The following is a 17500-nucleotide window of genomic DNA, read 5'->3' on the forward strand; positions in this document are numbered from 1 at the left end:
GCTTTTAAAGACCACACTCCTCACCACACACTAACTTGCACTCACCCACCCACCCACACACACACACCCTCACAGACTCACACCGTCGCTGATGCTCCACCTAGACAACAGCTGGCTTTGAGATCAATCGGAACCTGCACAAAACCTGCACAAAATATTTTACAGAACACATCCAGATCCAGTTCAGAACTAACTAACTCAAATACTGAGGACAGGGGACAATGCCCACGTGGCAAATAATCCGGCCAAAACAAACATCTGAACTGAAGACAAAATATTGCAATAGACGGTGCATAGGACATAAAAGGCTGTGAAGCCGAAAGGACAGATGTAAAGTGAAGCCAAATAATAAAGGCTGTTAAGTCAAAAGGACAGATGTAAAGTGTATTTTTTTTATGCCTTTTAATGATAGGACAGTGGAGAGTGACAGGAAGCGAATGGGAGAGAGAGCAGGGGTGGGATCCGGAAAGGACCACGGGGCGGGAATCGAACCCGGGTCACCGGCGTACGGTGCAGGTGCCCCAGCCAGTTGCACCACAGCTGGTGCCGGACAGATGTAAAGTGAAGCCAGATAATAAAGGCAGCCACTGATGTGGTAGTAGTGGTGTTGTAAAGTGAAGCCAGATAATAAAGGCAGCCACTGATGTGGTAGTAGTGGCGTTGCTCAGTTCTAGGTGCTGCTGGCTACTGGCCTGTTTTATGGTCTAAGTGATTAAGCGGCACTGCTGCTATCCCCCCTCTTTGGTATGCCCGACGAGCTAGACAGACAAGCATACGACTCACTAGAGGGACACAATGACACCTGCTTTAGGCTGACAGTCACTGCCTGTGCCATTCTAGAAGATTCCGAAATCACGATTCACTGTGTCCACGAGTGTGACATGGTCATAGAGAGTAATAAGACTGAGAGGATTCATTGGGTTTATTTCCCAGACAAGTGATGATTGATTTACATTAGCAATGCAGTCGAGGAGGGAAGAGGACTTATTTCACAGAAAAGTCGAGGAGGAGAGAGGGCTTATTTCACAGAAAAGTCGAGGAGGAGAGAGGGCTTATTTCAGGAAGCCTAAAGGTCTTGCCTGGCCAAGGTTTTGTTTTGAGAAATGCAAATTACGGTGTTGCAGAGGTCACTGGCGTGAAAGTGAAAACCAACAGTTTTTTTCTGTAATCACATGCGTATTTTATGTAGCCATCCCTGGGTCTCACAAGCAGACCCTCAATAAGCAGAGGGCACTGAATATGGATGACCTCATTTGCATGCCATTGTTTGGTGCAGTACACGAAACTCTGCAGACAATAAAATAGCAATAATGTGGCACTAAGACACTAATAACACCCAGAAAAACACACCACTGAGCATTATGTACACAGCTCACAGATGCTATATTAAATATGCTAATGCAGGCTTCTTTTCCCTGAATGTGCAAACACACTTGTGTATGCAGAGCCTCCAGAGTGCTTAACGTCTTCGATCTATAAACACTGACAGAATCATAAGAAAAATGTACCGTCAGTTTAATCTTTTACAGAATTTTACGTAAATCTGTTTTGTTCTGCCTTTAACATCTTTGATTGAAAAAAAAAAACCACTATGGCATGTGAAGGCCATAAATATGACTTGAGCTGAGCTGAATGCAATGCTGCTGGCTGACTGAGGTGCTGCATCACAAATAAATATTCACTGGAGTAGTCTGACTGACACGGCTCGTGCTGACCCTGCAGCCTTTGGGTGCCTTGAAAAGCACCTTATAAATGCAATGTGTTGTTGTTGAGAAGTTGCCTGTCTGCTCAGCAGCCCTGAGCTACTTCACTGAACACCCTGACCTCAGACCTGTGGAAGGGCATGGACCAGGGAGGGATAGAGAGAGAGAGAGAGGGAGAGAGAGAGAAAAAGAGAGAGAAAGAGAGTGAGAAAGAGAGAGATGGAGAGAGAGAAAGATAGAGGGAGAGAGAGAGAGAGAGATGGAGAGAGAGAAAGATAGAGGGAGAGAGAGAGAGAGTGAAAGAAGAGTAAGACATGGAACACTGACGCCTGGTTGCGCTCTGGTGGGATTCTGAGCATCTCAGCTTTCCTCACATGCTTTCTCTTATTTATTGCCTCTCACTTTCTCTCTCTCTCTTTTCTCTCCCTCTCTCTTTCTCTGTCATTTCTTCTTTTTCTCTGAGGATCTTTTCATTGCTCCAATGCTTTGTACTTAGTCCATCCATCCTTTGGATGAGACATTACACCGCGGTCCTGACTCACTGTGGTCATTAAAGATCCCATGGCACTTATCGCAAAGACTAGGGGGTTCCCCGTGCTCTGGCTAAATTCCCAACCTGGCTCATTCAATCTGGCCCCCTAATCATCCCCCAGTGTAATTGGCTTATTCATTCATTCCTTCACTCTCCACCCCAAGCTGGTGTGTGGGGAGCGTTCTGGCACATAATGGCTGCCGTGCACCACCCAGATGGGTGCTACATATTAGTGGTGGTTAGTGAGGTTCCCCCTTCACTGTAAAGCACTGTGGGTGCCTTGAAAAAGCGCTTGCTCTTCCTATATGCAAGTTGTTGCTGTCTGCACCCCAACAAGCTGTGTTCTGCTCTCTCTCAATCTCTCTCCTTTTCTTTCTCCTAATATATGCACCTCTGTCTGTTGCTCTCTCTATCCCTTTCTCCTAATATATGCACCTCTGTCTGTTGCTCTCTCTATCCCTTTCTCTCTCCTTCTCTTTCTCCTAATTATGCACCTCTGTCTGTTTTGCTCTCTCTATCCCTTTCTCTCTCCTTCTCTTTCTCCTAATTATGCACCTCTGTCTGTTGCTCTCTCTATCCCTTTCTCCTAATATATGCACCTCTGTCTGTTGCTCTCTCTATCCCTTTCTCTCTCCTTCTCTTTCTCCTAATTATGCACCTCTATCTGTTGCTCTCTATCACTTTCTCTCTCCTTCTCTTTCTCCTAATTATGCACCTCTGTCTGTTGCTCTCTCTATCCCTTTCTCTCTCCTTCTCTTTCTCCTAATTATGCACCTCTGTCTGTTGCTCTCTCTATCCCTTTCTCTCTCCTTCTCTTTCTCCTAATTATGCACCTCTATCTGTTGCTCTCTCTATCCCTTTCTCTCTCCTTCTCTTTCTCCTAATGATGCACCTCTATCTGTTGCTCTCTCTATCCCTTTCTCTCTCCTTCTCTTTCTCCTAATTATGCACCTCTGTCTCTCTGCTCACTCTCTCTTTCTCCTCCTCAATGTTCCTCTGTCTATCAATCTTCTTTTCCTTCCTGGATCTCTCTCTCCACTGCCCTCTCTCATCCCCCCATCTCTCTGAGCTAGAGGCCTCTGTTCAGTGACCACCACCATTGTGGCGTTTCTGTGTTTTTTTCCGGAGTGCAAAACAAATTTGACTGAAAATTCATGAATGTGTGGGTTTATACACATAAGAATGAGTGTGCATGAGTGGAGGCAAAAGGAAAGGACTGTGTTACTATTTGATTGTGTAAGAGCAGAAAGGAAAATCACAAAATCACACACACACACACACACACACACACACACCATGCCCTCTCACTCCCGCCCCAACCGCACACACACTTACTGCCCTGTCTGCATCTGACCACCGTCCGCGGGTGAAACCCGTGTTCATATAAAACCGAAAACTGCCCCCCTGACGTTCTTCTCCTGAAGTGCAAACCCAAACAAACAGCGGCGACCATGATGGAGCCATTTACCGCGCTGGCGCGGGCCTGTGGCTGGGGCTGTTGACGGTAAACGCTGTTTATAAAAATCGTAAATTATTTATGGTTCTGTCAGGCCCAGATCCTCACTCTCCCGTGACGCGCTCTGGAGCGTACAGGAGTGAGCTCACTGCAGCCCTGCCTCCCAGAGAGAGAGACGGACACAGACCAGCCAGATCCACGCCAGAACCACACCAGACCTGGGCCAGATCCACGCCAGATCCACGCCAGAACCACACCAGGCCTGAGCCAGCAGCACATCAGCATTGCACTCCTCTAACGCTCCATTACAGCTTTGTTTCTATTTCTAGTCAGTCAGGCCTATGTTTTCTACCAAAAGACAGACTTGAATCTTAAGTGACACAACAGCGTCTATAACAATTTGATACTGGTGTGCAGGGTAGTAATAGAGAATAATGGAAACTACTGTAAGTGTGTGTGTGTGTGTATGGGTCTATCATTGTGTGTGTGTGTGCATGGGTCCATCAATGTGTATGTGTGTGTAAGGGTCCATCAATGTGTGTGTGTGTGTGTGTGTGTGTGTGTGTGTGTGTGTGTGTGTGTGTGTATGGGTCCATCAATGTGTGTGTGTGTGTGTATGTGTATGAGTCCATCAATGTGTGTGTGTGTGTGTATGGGTCCATCATTGTGTGTGTGTGTGTGTGTGTGTGTGTGTGTGTGTGTGTGTGTGTGTATGAGTCCATCAATGTGTGTGTGTGTGTGTGTGTGTGTGTGTGTGTATGGGTCCATCAATGTTCACACATTATGTTTTGACTGTATGTGGGGTAAGCAGCCAAAATGAAAGCACAATTCGTCTTCTGTACCTACATATATCTTTTTGTGTGTCTGTGCACTTCTGTCAAATTTAGGTCGTAACACACACACACACACACACACACACACACACACACACACACACTGGAACTAGACTCAGCTCTGCTCTCTCCCAGATACTCAAAATTCTCTCTGGTCTAATTGGCTTGCCAGTGTGGTGTAGGTTTTTATATGTGCTATTTCCCCACAGTGACTAAGTCTCACAGGCACACACAGTTTATGCTACAAAGCCACCCTTTCTTCAGAGCAACTAGAGAAACAGTACAAATATAGTTCACACAGAGACACATACATAAAACACAAAATGTCACACATTCACACACACACGCACATGCACGCACACACACGCGCGCACACGCACACACACACACACACACACACACACACACACACACACACACACACACACACACACACACACATCTACAACAACAAACCCTTCAGTATGACATCAAACTCGGGCAGTCTAAATAGCAGACTGTGTGTCATGCGCGGCACATGACCTCTGCCTTCAGTGTGTAATGTCTGTACATTCTCTGCCTTCAGTGTGTAATGTCTGTGCATTCTCTGCCTTCAGTGTGTAATGTGTGTCTGTGCAGCCTCGGCCTCCAGTGTGTAATGTGTGTCTGTGCAGCCTCTGCATTCAGTGTGTAATGTGTGTCTGTGCAGCCTCTGCATTCAGTGTGTAATGTGTGTCTGTGCAGCCTCTGCATTCAGTGTGTAATGTGTGTCTGTGCAGCCTCTGCATTCAGTGTGTAATGTGTGTCTGTGCAGCCTCGGCCTCCAGTGTTTAATGTGTGTCTGTGCAGCCTCTGCCTCCGGTGTGTCTGTGCAATGTGGACGTGTGCAGAGTACATATCCCGCACTACAGAGAGCATCTTCACCCCGACGGCCACACCAAGACCAACCCAGGAGAGCATCTGCCAGGTGGCGTCTCAATTACAGCACCCAAAAGACACAGGCAGGGCGAGAGACAAGCACAGACAACAGAGAGATAGAAAGAGAGAGAGGAAAAATAGAGAGAGAGAGATAAAGAGAGAGATATAAAGAGAGAGGAAAAACAGAGAGAGAGAGAGACAGATATAAAGAGAGAGGAAAGAGAGAGAGACAGAGATACAGAGATATAAAGAGAGAGGAAAGACAGAGAGAGAGAGAGAGAGAGAGAGAGAGAGAGAGAGAGAGAGAGAGAGAGATATTGTATTCAAATATATTGCCTTATTGTGTTCAAAACATATTTGTTTTGGTAACACTGCTTTGAAATAGTCATGCCAATACAGCTCATTTGCATTGAATAAATGAAGTGTGAGAGAGAGTGACAGTGAGAGAGACAGTGGACACTGGCCGCCCTCTTGAAAGAATAAATACCAACCAAATTATCAACACCCAGAAAGGAAAATATCTCACCTACTGGATAGATAGATAACAGAAAAACAAAGTAAACTTAACAGAGAATACAAATTAGCAACACACTCAACACACACACATACACACTCACACATATGTATATGAATAGCCTACTTACATAATTTACAGTGTATTGATGGAGTGTAATAATGTTTGTATACGTTTGTTTGTTTGTTTTTTAATTATTATTATTCCTGTGAATGCACTTCTGTGCATTATAATGCATCATATGATTTGTCGTGTCAAAAAAGGATATTTGACTTGAATTGAACTGAGTGAAAGAGAGAGAGCAAGACAGAGCGAGAGAGCAAGAGAGAGAGTGAGAGAGAGAGGTTTAAGTGAAAAAGTTTTGGTCTCCTGAGATGAGCTCTGGGCACCCACCTCTTTCATCTTGGCAGCACTGAAGGAGGGCGTGAGGATGCTGCGCACTCGCTTCCACTGGTCATCGGTCAGCATGAGAAGACAATCACTCATCGGCTTACTGGAGAACCGCACTCTCTGAGAGAGAGAGAGAGAGAGAAAGGGAGAGAGGGAGAGAGAGAAAGAGAGAGGGGGGGCAGATCGGGAGGGGGGTGGAGAGAGAGGGAGAGAGACCGAGAAGAATATTATTTTATCTTATTTATTATCTGAATATTACTGCAGGACATTTGACATCTCATCTTGTGCATCTTTAATAGATGCAGATCTGTTTCTTTGACAGATGTGTGTAAGGCAGCTGGACAGATGGGTAGAACTAAGAAACAAGTGCCTTTTGCAGACACACAAAAAGACCGACAGGCACATAAACAGTCACATAGAATAAGTAACACAATAAAAACAGAATGTGCAGAGATACAATACTTTATTTAGACAAGACAGGGAAGAGCGACAGGAAGCAGGTGGGAGAGAGAGAGAGAGACGGGATAGGATCGCTCACACTCCAAAATCGTTTCTTTTTTGCTCATTTATTTTCACATGTAGCAGCAGGGGTTACAAACATTTCGGCCTTGCGACCTTCATCAGTGTGTATAGTCCCTAACCACTTCCTCGCCTTCAGAAGGCAAGTTGCAGACGCTGGGCAGCTGGAGATGAGTTTGCATCTGAGCTCCACTCTCTCAGTGGGGGAGTGGGTTGGTGTCCAAAGCCCCACAGCCAGACGTGCTACGCTACCGACAACATACTGTATGCCATTCAGATGAGCTTCATGGTGGCCAACGAGAAATCTCCAGAGTCTATCTTTCTCTCTCTCTCTCTCTCGCGCTCTCTCACACTTTCTCTCTTGCTCTATCTGTTTCTCTATCTGTACTTCTCTCTCTCTCTTTCTCCTTTACTTTTTGATTCCTTAATCTCTCTTCCTCTCTCAGTGACGTATGGATATGGATCATATTGGAGAAAGAAGAAGTGGACAGATTGAATTGTGTATCTGTGTATGTCTTGGCAATCCAAAACCTGCTCATAAAGCAGCCAAAACTTGCTCAGTAACTTTAATTGAATGGTGAGGTGTGTGAGTGCAAGTGTGTGTGAGTGTGTGTGTGTGTGTGTGTGGGCGAGTGTGAATGTGTGTGTATGTGTGTAAGAGTGTGAGTGTGTGTGTGTGTGTTCCGAGGATATCTTTATGCAAGCAGCATGTTTCGCTTGATGTTTGTTGTTAAGGCCTCCATGGAAACTCACTTTATGATTTTCCTGCTGGCTTAAATGTCTGTGTGTGTGTGTGTGTGTGTCATTATCCCAATGGCATGTCCCATTAACAGCGCTGTTTATGACAGTTGTGAACATAAAAAGGCAGACCATTAAATATTATTTACAAGAACAAAAGAGGAATATCTGATATGCAATTTCTTCTAGGCAAGTTTCAATAATAAGACAGCTGAGGAACAAAGACTTGAAAGCATCAGCAGGTGTGTGTGTGTGTGTGTTTGTGTGTGTGCGCAGGAATGTGTGTGTGTGTGTGTGTGTGTGTGTGTGTGTGTGTGTGTGTGTGTGTGTGTGTGTGTGTGTGCGTGTGTTCATGTTGAAGAAAGACACAAACATGCACGTAACATTCAAAAATAGTCCAGTAATTAGTTAAATGTATGTAATACATACTTCCTCTCAAAGACTGAACTGCTGGTCCTCCCAGCTAAACCTACCATACACCACGACATCAACATCAAATTTGACTCTCTGTCTGTTTCACCTACCAGGACTGCAAGAAATCTAGGAGTTGTTCTCGACAACCAACTAAACTTCTCAGATCATGTTGCCTCAGTCGCCCGGTCATGCCGTTTTGCACTCTACAATATACGGAAAATCAGGACTTACTTAAATCAAGATGCCACCCAACTTCTGGTTCAGGCAATAGTCATCTCACGACTCGACTACTGCAACGCCCTCCTGACAGGTCTCCCAGCCTGCACAGTGAAACCACTTCAGATGATCCAGAACGCGGCGGCGCGCCTGGTCTACAACCAACCCAAGAGGGCACATGTTACCCCGCTACTCATCCAGCTACATTGGCTACCTATGGCGGCCCGCATCAAATTCAAGGCTCTAACGCTTGCCTACAAAGTAGTCTCCGGTTCTGCTCCCACCTACTTGAATGCCTTCATACAGACATACGCTACCTCCAGACCGCTGCGCTCCTCAGACGAACGACGTCTAGCTCTACCTCCGGTACGCTCAGGCCAATCCAAACTTTTCTCATCTGTTGTTCCTCGCTGGTGGAACACACTGCCAGTTCCTACAAGGGCAGGGACATCCCTCTCCATTTTCAAAAAACTCCTGAAGACCCAGCTCTTTAGAGAACATCTCCTCTCATAGCAACACTTACAACAAGTCTTGCTGATCCTAGCACTCACCAGCCGTCTTAAACTGACACGTAACTGTTAAAAACAGCACTCACTGATGCACTTATTCTTACTGTACTCTAATGTTTTTTAAATTGTCCTAATATTGTTGAGAATTGCTCTAAACTTGAACTGTTTACCATGTTGTTAGTCGCTTTGGCTAAAAATGCGTCAGCCAAATGTAATGTAATGTAATGTAATGTAATGTAATACAGGAATACTAAGTAAGCAACACTGACTATGTTTACATGGATATTAATATTACAACTTTTGACCTTATTCAGAATAAGACAATATTGCGATTATGGTGTTTACATGAGTTGTTAATAGAATATTCCATTCATATTCCTGTTTACATGTCACACAGCATATTCCAATTAATTGCTAGTTTATAAAAATCTAAACATTACTTCTGTAAATGCTGCCATAGGAACCTAATCACTGCCTGAGCTATACTGCCACAAAACTCTTTAACATTACGGCAGTTTCCTCCTGGCCCCAAAAGTGTACCTTCTTCTTCATTCCCCACATCTTTCCTGAAGCTGCACAAACAGTTCCCACTCATAACTAACTTTAAAACTTTGCCGCCAGAAGGTTGCGAGAGAATAAATACCATGAGCCATCAAGCAGTTGTTATTTTGTCATAATGTTGCGCTGGATTGTTTTCCACAGTGTGATCTGAGTCAGTGTGAGCCTGATGCACATCTCCTCCACAGTGTGATCTGAACTGAACCTGATGCACATCTCCTCCACATTGTGATCTGAGTCAGTCTGAGCCTGATGCACATCTCCTCCAGTGAGTGATGCATGAAGTGCGCGAGTTTTAGCTAAGAGGGGTAAGGGTCCTATGGTGGCATTTGTGTGAAAGCTGTGTTATTGAATAGTGTGTATAAAAGTGTGTGTGTGTGTGTGTGTGTGTGTGTGTGTACGCATTCTAGAGTGGACAGTGAGAAGTGTTTTCTAAAGTGTGTTGTGTGTTTGTGGTTAACTTACCATCCTGTTAGGGAACATGTTGAAATCCTTGACCATCACCTGCCTCAGCATGTCTGGATCCGCAACCACAATAACAGGTTTCCTGCCTAGGTAATATCTAACACACACACACACACACACACACAGAGTAAGAAAAAAATCAATCAAGCTCATAGACATTTAAAGCCAAAACGAAAGAAAGAAAGAAAGAAAGAAAGAAAGAAAAAAAAGAGAGAAAGAAAGAGAGAGCATTCCTCACTTCTTTCTCTCTCATGCATCTCTCGGTCAGATGAGGCCGCCTTCATGGCTGAGATACCCGGTCCTTTTATTGCATTTTTGTCTCAATGCCTGTCTTTCATCTTTCCCTTTTATCTCCTCCCCTCCATCCCTCTCTCTCTATCCCTCTCTCTCCCACACTAACTTTGCTCATTTCCGTTCCTCATTCTTCCACTACCTCTTTCTCTAGCTCCCTATCAATGAAGACACACACACACACACACACACACACACACACTCACAGACACACACACGCGTGCACACAGACACACACACACACACACCCACACACACACACACACACACACACACACACACACACACACACACACACACACACACACACACACACACACACACACAGACACAGACACACGGAAATGGGTTTCATCTTATTAAGCACCTTTTTAATGAGAATCAATTTTGTTCAGGAGAAGGGTGAGGGGAACGAAGGAAGAAAGAGGGAAAAAAGAAAACAGGTCATTAGACAGCTTTATTCGTCAGCGTTAATTGGATATGAAACCTTTCAGGCATATTAGAGACGCAGTTGATCCGTACTGAGCGTGCTCCAACAGCAGCAACTTACATGGCGAGCACCTCAGCGTCACACTCATTATGTAGAGAGAGCAGCCACAGCTCAGCAGCACAGGAACAGCCCCCCCCCCCCCCCCCCCCCCCCACACACACACACACACACACACACACACACACACACACACACTCATTATGTAGAGAGAGCAGCCACAGCACAGCAGCATGGGAACAGCCCCCCCACACACACACACACACACACACACACACACACACACACTCATTATGTAGAGAGAGCAGCCACAGCTCAGCAGCATGGGAACAGCCCCCCCCACACACACACACACACACACACACACACACACACACACTTAGATCCCCATCTCAAACAGCTGAATCGTGTAGGGGTTTTAGTGCAACGACTGTCCATACGAAGCCGGACGCAGAAAAGGTGGGTGTTGTAGATTTAGCAATGACCAAATGCCGCCACCAAAGCACAGACTGGCAACTGAACCCTTGTGGAACGATAACTACAACGATAAACAAAAAAATATCGCTCTAGCTAACATGAATGACAACGTTCACACATAATCTATAATGATAATGACATGAAGAACGATATCGTCGGAGTCACTTTCAGTTAACGTTCATTATCGTTATTGGTGTGAACTGCCTTGAGTGGTCACCACAGACTGGGTAGGGCACACTGTTCAACCATGTCCAACTGCAGGTAAGGGTCGGCGTGTCCAACTGCAGGTAAGGGTCGGCATGTCCAACTGCAGGTAAGGGTCGGCATGTCCAACCGCAGGTAAGGGTCGGCATGTCCAACTGCAGGTAAGGGTCGGTGTGTGTTTGTGAAGAGCATGACACGAGGACCATGGGAAAAGCGGCGCAGCAAGACTACATATATGCTATGGGAGAGTGGGAGAGTGGGAGAGTGGGAGAGTGGGAGAGAGACAGGCTAGCATGTGAGCAGACAGACAGAATAGACGACAGAGAGACAGGGCAGATTGGCAGTGAGATGGAGTAGACTGTAAGTAGTCAAACAGTAAGCAGATAAACAGTATGCTACAAGAAGTGCATGCTGTGAGCAGTGAGACAGGTTAGACAGTGGGCAGTCAGACAGGTTAGACAGTGGGCAGTGAGACAGGTTAGACAGTGGGCAGTCAGACAGGTTAGGCTGTGAGACAGGTTAGGCTGGTGGCAGTGAGACAGGTTAGACAGTGGGCAGTGAGACAGGTTAGACAGTGGGCAGTCAGACAGGTTAGGCTGGTGGCAGTGAGACAGGTTAGACAGTGGGCAGTGAGACAGGTTAGGCAGTGAGGCAGGTTAGGCTGGTGGCAGTGAGACAGGTTAGACAGTGAGACAGGTTAGGCTGGTGGCAGTGAGACAGGTTAGGCTGGTGGCAGTGAGACGGGGCTGTCTGTGATTGATAAGGCTGTGGCGTAGGCTGAGGCTGGTGTGTCTGGTGTCATCACGGAGTGTGTGCTCAGCCATCACACCGCAGACACACACACACACACACACACACCCTCCTGCATCACACCGCAGACACACACACACACACACACACACCCTCCTGCTGTGAGATGGCCTGCCACACAAGGTCATCTGTCTAGAGCCAACTCTTCGTCTTGTCTCCTCTCTCTCTCTCTCTCTCTCTCTCTCCCTCCTTCTCTCTCAGTCTCTCTATCCCTCCTTCTCTCTCAGTCTCTCTCTCCCTCCTTCTCTCTCAGTCTCTCTCTCTCTCTCTCTCTCTGTGCCTCTGAGACGGGAGATTCAGAATGTGTGATGAGAGTGCATCAAGATTTTTGTGATACTGCGCCTCTCCATATCACATGTAAATGTGTGTGGGACTGAGTGTGTGTGTATGAGAGAGAGGCGTTATGTCTGTGGTGTGTGTGTGTGTGTGTGTGTGTGTGTGTGTGTGTCTGAGTAAAAATTGGTCTTGTCAGACAGAGGTGCGTCACCCTCCATGTCTGAAGAGTGTCTTTCAGGACAGTATTTTTAGCTCCTAAGCAGCCAGGCTTTGGAAATCTCCTTCACAGCTCACACCTTTCACTGACAGCCAGTGACCATCATTCTTGACACAAAATGACTACTTCATTTTAGTCCTGATGTCGTTCTGCTGTTACAACATGTACCCTGCTTATCGCTTTAGTGCCACATGGAGAATGACTAGTTGTATATATAATAATAATAAATAATAATAATAATAATAATAATAATAATAATAATAATACATTTTATTTAGAGCGCCTTTCCCAAGGTCACTTCACAAATAAACAAAAACAAAAAGGTTGTAAAATTATACATATCAAACGATTAGTGAATAGGTAAAGGACGTATTAATGCATGATCAATATAACATGTGTCACTCAGCAGGTGTCATTCAGTAGGAACATCTGATTGCTGCTGCATGGATGGCAGACGTTCAAAATCACTGAAATAATTCATTCATTTCATTCAGTATTTTATTCAGTATTTTATTCAATGATTCACTGAAAGTATTCATTTTTGCGATTTGGGGAAAATATGTATTTCTGATTGTGATCTGACATATTATAACATATGTGTCACTTCTGATTGGTGAGCATGTAAAGTACAGTGTCACTTCTGATTGGTGAGCATTCGCAGTGTCACTTCTGATTGGTGGGCATGTATAGTGCAGTGTCACTTCTGATTGGTGGGCACGTATAGTGTCACTTTTGATTGGTGGGCATGTATAGTGCAGTGTCACTTCTGATTGGTGGGCATGTAGTGCATGGGAAGCACATCACTCCTGTTGGATATGTAAGGGATAATGTATAGAACGCCGGTCATTATTGGGAAAATAAGTCCCGAACCGGACCTCGACATGCAGCGGAGGGGTCTTATTCCGCCCTGAAGGGACTTATTTTCCCAATAATGACCGGCGTTCTATACATTATCCCGCTTATTACACGGCTACTTGCCAAAACGAAACTATAAACTCCCCACGATGTGACTCTTTAGCCTACATAGCCTAGGCTATAGCCTATTTGTTACTGTTTCATCGTGGCTTTTGGTGAGAAACAAATAGTTCGGCACACAACAGCACACGCTGAACTTGAATCTCTGAACATTCTTTAGAACACAGCTGATCAACCATCTGCCTTCACTTTTGAATGAAGTTCCAGTCCTTGCGTAGTGATATGAAAGACGTGAAATAGAAGCACAAAGCCCATTTTCCTTGACGGCGGTCTGTTATACTTAGCAACGGTCTGTTAATGAGAATTAGCAGACCACCGAACGTTGGGAAGGCCCATTTAAGTGAATGGAGCATTCTGCAGCATTATGAAGAGCCGTGTAATAAGCTTCACTGTCTGTCACAGTTTGAGGGTGAATATAAAGATCATAGATATGACCAGATCAACCATTGAGTTGCAAGCTGCACGATTAAGTGCAACCTTTAGCTTTAGCTGATTAGATTCAAACTGCTATTTCGATTCAAAATAGTTTTATTGTTCAGCCCTACTGTAAAGTAAAGTTACATAGTTAATGTGGGATAAAGATGTGACACTGTAACACTGGCAGACTTTGCCTTGCGTGACACTCAATATCTCTCACTCCTCTCAATTCTATGACCGATGCCTGCGACCCGTGATTCAATTTCAACCTTAACCAAGAGAGCAAATAATACCAAACAAACATGAAGTTTCCCTGGTGATGAATAAGTCACTCATGATTAAATAACGTCACATTCTGGGGGGTTCACATTCTCAGAAACCCCAGGGAGGGAAACAACCTGACCACATATATAGCCTAAGAACAAACAACCAGACAAACAGACATCTCTCTCTTTCTCTCTCTCTCTCTCTATTTGCACAGATGTGAATACATCATATATATTCTCTCTCTCTTTCTCTCTCTGTCTCTCGCACACACACACATGCTATCACAGTTTCTTTTTTTCTCTGTCTCTCTCTCTCTCACACACACACACCCACACAAACACACACACACACACACACAGGTATTGCTTCCTCTATGTGCCCTAATAGAGGAATGGGGGTTGTGAAGGATGTGAAGGCCAATCTCAGGAAAACAAACTCTGTGAGACTCCAAAGACAACCAAGGGCTTTTCTGATCAGACATTATTTCCACTTGTTTCATTTGGAACTTTTCAGCATGGTGCCTTCACTGACTAGAATACAAGGACAAGGCAACCCAGCTCCTTATTATGCTTGGATGGCTGTCTGCATGGCTTTTTCTATCCCTGTCTGACACACACACACACACACACACACACACACACACACACACACACACACATACAGAGAGAGAGAGAGGGGTAGAGAGAGAGAGAGAGAGAGACATTGCACTTACCCACAAACTCGTCCATACGTGTTGATCAAGTCCTTGAGAGGGTCCAAAAAGCCCTAGAGGAAAACATGACAAATCTGTATGTGAACACACATCACTCTCAAAAGGCCCCATGACCCCCCACATTGAGAAGGCAAACTAAAGACCATGTATGGAACACTGATAGATATGATTCCTACTACTCAATGGCCCAAACACAGTATATACTGTACATGATCTCTCACACGTGTGTGCTGTGCAACCTGTGTGTGATACTGTGTCATTATGTGTGTGGACATGACATGTGTACGTGCGTGTGTGTGTGTGTGTGTGTGTGTGTGTGTGTGTGTGTGTGTGTGTGTGTGTGTGTGTGCGCGTGTGTGTGTGAGAGAGTGTGTGTATGTGTGTGTGTGTGTGTGTGTGTGTGTGTGTGTGTGTGTGTGAGTGAGTGAGTGAGTGAGTGAGTGAGTGTGTGTGTGTGAGTGAGTGTGTGAGAAACAAATTCACTACATTCTCACAATGACACATGAATGACAAGTTAATAATGCCAGCACATATGGTTCTATTGTGATGAACAAAAGCATAGACAGAGGTGTGTGTGCATGGGTGTGTGTGAGAGAGGCCATGTGTGTTTGACATGACATGATGTTTCCCTTTAGCTGCAGTTTTGGAAATGACAAAACACCTCCAACAAAGAAATGCACTGTGCTTCACTGCTGACACAAGTTTTCTTACATAGGTAGGAGATTGCTTTCAACCTCAGTCTGCAAAAGTAACTTTGCCTGTTAAACTCCTGTTCTCTCTCTCTCTCTTCCTCTCTCTCTCGTCAAATAAAACACGGCCGAGACAAAATGTCTCATTTTTTTGCTTATATTGATCTCTAGGCGATCGATTTTCACGGGCCAACGCACAGGGAGTAATTCATTGCTATTCTCTGCAGCTCGTCCACCAGCACGGCTCCACAAGGCTTCAGGGCTCCCTCGTCCCTTTCCATCCAGTCAAAGTGTCTCACTGAGGCCGCCAACAGTGACTGGGTCAAAATGGCCACAGTACTGCATGTTAACTGGGCTCCTTATCCACTATACTACCTCTGCCCAGTGATATTACAACAGTCAATTCAAAAATATAATGTAGATATGCATGTTTACTATGAACAAACCATTTTTAACTGTGTGTAAACATGATTTACAGATGAGAATGAATGTAGGAATAATGCTTTACAAGCGAAGAATACAGCATTAATAATAGTTTACAGATGTTTAATAAATGCTTAACAATGTGTAGTAGAAGAAAACAGAAACTCTTGCAAATATGTATCCTCACCCTAACTAATCATTAGTGCATGTGTATGTAACAACTGTTAAATAATGGAATTATTACTTCATCAACAAACTAGTATTGCATAATACTATCATACATATTTTAGATATAGGTTTATTTACTATGAACAAACCATTTATAACTGTGTGTACAAACACTTTATTTATGAGAATTAACATAGGAGCAATGCTTTACAAATGATGAACATAGCATTTTGTAATAGTTTGCAACTGGTTTATAATGGGAAAATTATTTATTATATTTATTTATAAGTGGTTGTTTAATTATTTATTAAGTATAAATCATGTACTTACAAATATATTTTTGGGATAGGCTTCTTTACAATAAACAAACCATTTATAACTGCGTGAACAAATGCTTTACTGATGATAAATGATGTATGAACAAGAAATTACTAACGATGAACAAACCATTAACTAATAAGTAACAAAGGCAAATTATGAATTGTGTGTAGTTATGACCGCCGCGCAGCGAAGCGGCGGTCATATAGGTTTAGTCAAATTTTTTTTTCTTTTCTTTTTCGCATGTCCAAATTTCCGTCAAGGATTTCCGGGACACTGAAAGACCGGGGTACACGAAACTTGGTGGGCATGTAACCCCACATGGATAGCATGGAACCATCGTTTTTTCGTTTTGATCTGTAGCCCCCCCGCTGGACTGGACCCCACCGAAAGGAGGGTAGGGCAGACACAGTTTTCTGTGAATATCTTGAGAACGGTAGGGCCTAGGATGACCAATTTTTTCCGTATTTTTGCCTCCAGGGGTCATCTTAACCCATTCCATGTGCACACATGTGCATAAACAGATACACACGCACACACATACATTCACAGTAATCATATGTATGACACATACTCACACAGTAGACATACTGTATGTACGCATGCATGCACATGCACAAACACAGGCACATACGCACGCACACACATGCACACACACACACACACACACACACACACACCCACACACATAAACATAAACATGTACACGCAGACATGCACACAAGAATTTCTCAGAATTATGAACAGGCAAGATGGGGGTGGGGTTGTATAAAATGAATTTTACATGTGAAATCTATGAACTAATCATGTTTTGGTACTTGTTGTCTAGCAGATACCAGTGAGAATTGAGTGTGGATAATGCAATTTAGTGAGACAGTTTGAATCATATATGCCTTTCAGCGTGATTTATTTTTGTGGAAAAATTGTCCTGGACTGGGCGGCGGTCATATTTTGTACCGCTCTGCGGTACATCTAGTTATTATAAAGTGTTACCAATAATTGTTTTTAAAGTATTTTTGCATGGA

At 44.3% G+C, this 17500-nt stretch overlaps 1 protein-coding gene across 2 annotated transcripts in view; it reads right to left on the minus strand.

Annotated features, from left to right (window-relative positions):
• Positions 1-17500, minus strand: part of tbxas1 (thromboxane A synthase 1 (platelet)) — a 76019-nt gene that overhangs the window by 22028 nt on the left and 36491 nt on the right. For both annotated transcript variants that reach the window (XM_076271516.1, XM_076271517.1), the window contains exons 3-5: positions 14878-14930; positions 9745-9841; positions 6329-6445 (exon numbers count right to left, since the gene is read on the minus strand). In XM_076271516.1, the coding sequence (XP_076127631.1) occupies positions 6329-6445; positions 9745-9841; positions 14878-14930 (267 nt within the window). The remainder of the gene's footprint in view (positions 1-6328; positions 6446-9744; positions 9842-14877; positions 14931-17500) is intronic.

This window comes from Alosa pseudoharengus, unplaced genomic scaffold (assembly GCF_046254945.1).
Source record: "Alosa pseudoharengus isolate Yale_2024_CS ecotype anadromous, Long Island Sound unplaced genomic scaffold, YU_APseudo_1.1 YU_APseudo_1.1_scf_10, whole genome shotgun sequence".
In the NCBI taxonomy this organism is placed as follows: domain Eukaryota; kingdom Metazoa; phylum Chordata; class Actinopteri; order Clupeiformes; family Clupeidae; genus Alosa; species Alosa pseudoharengus.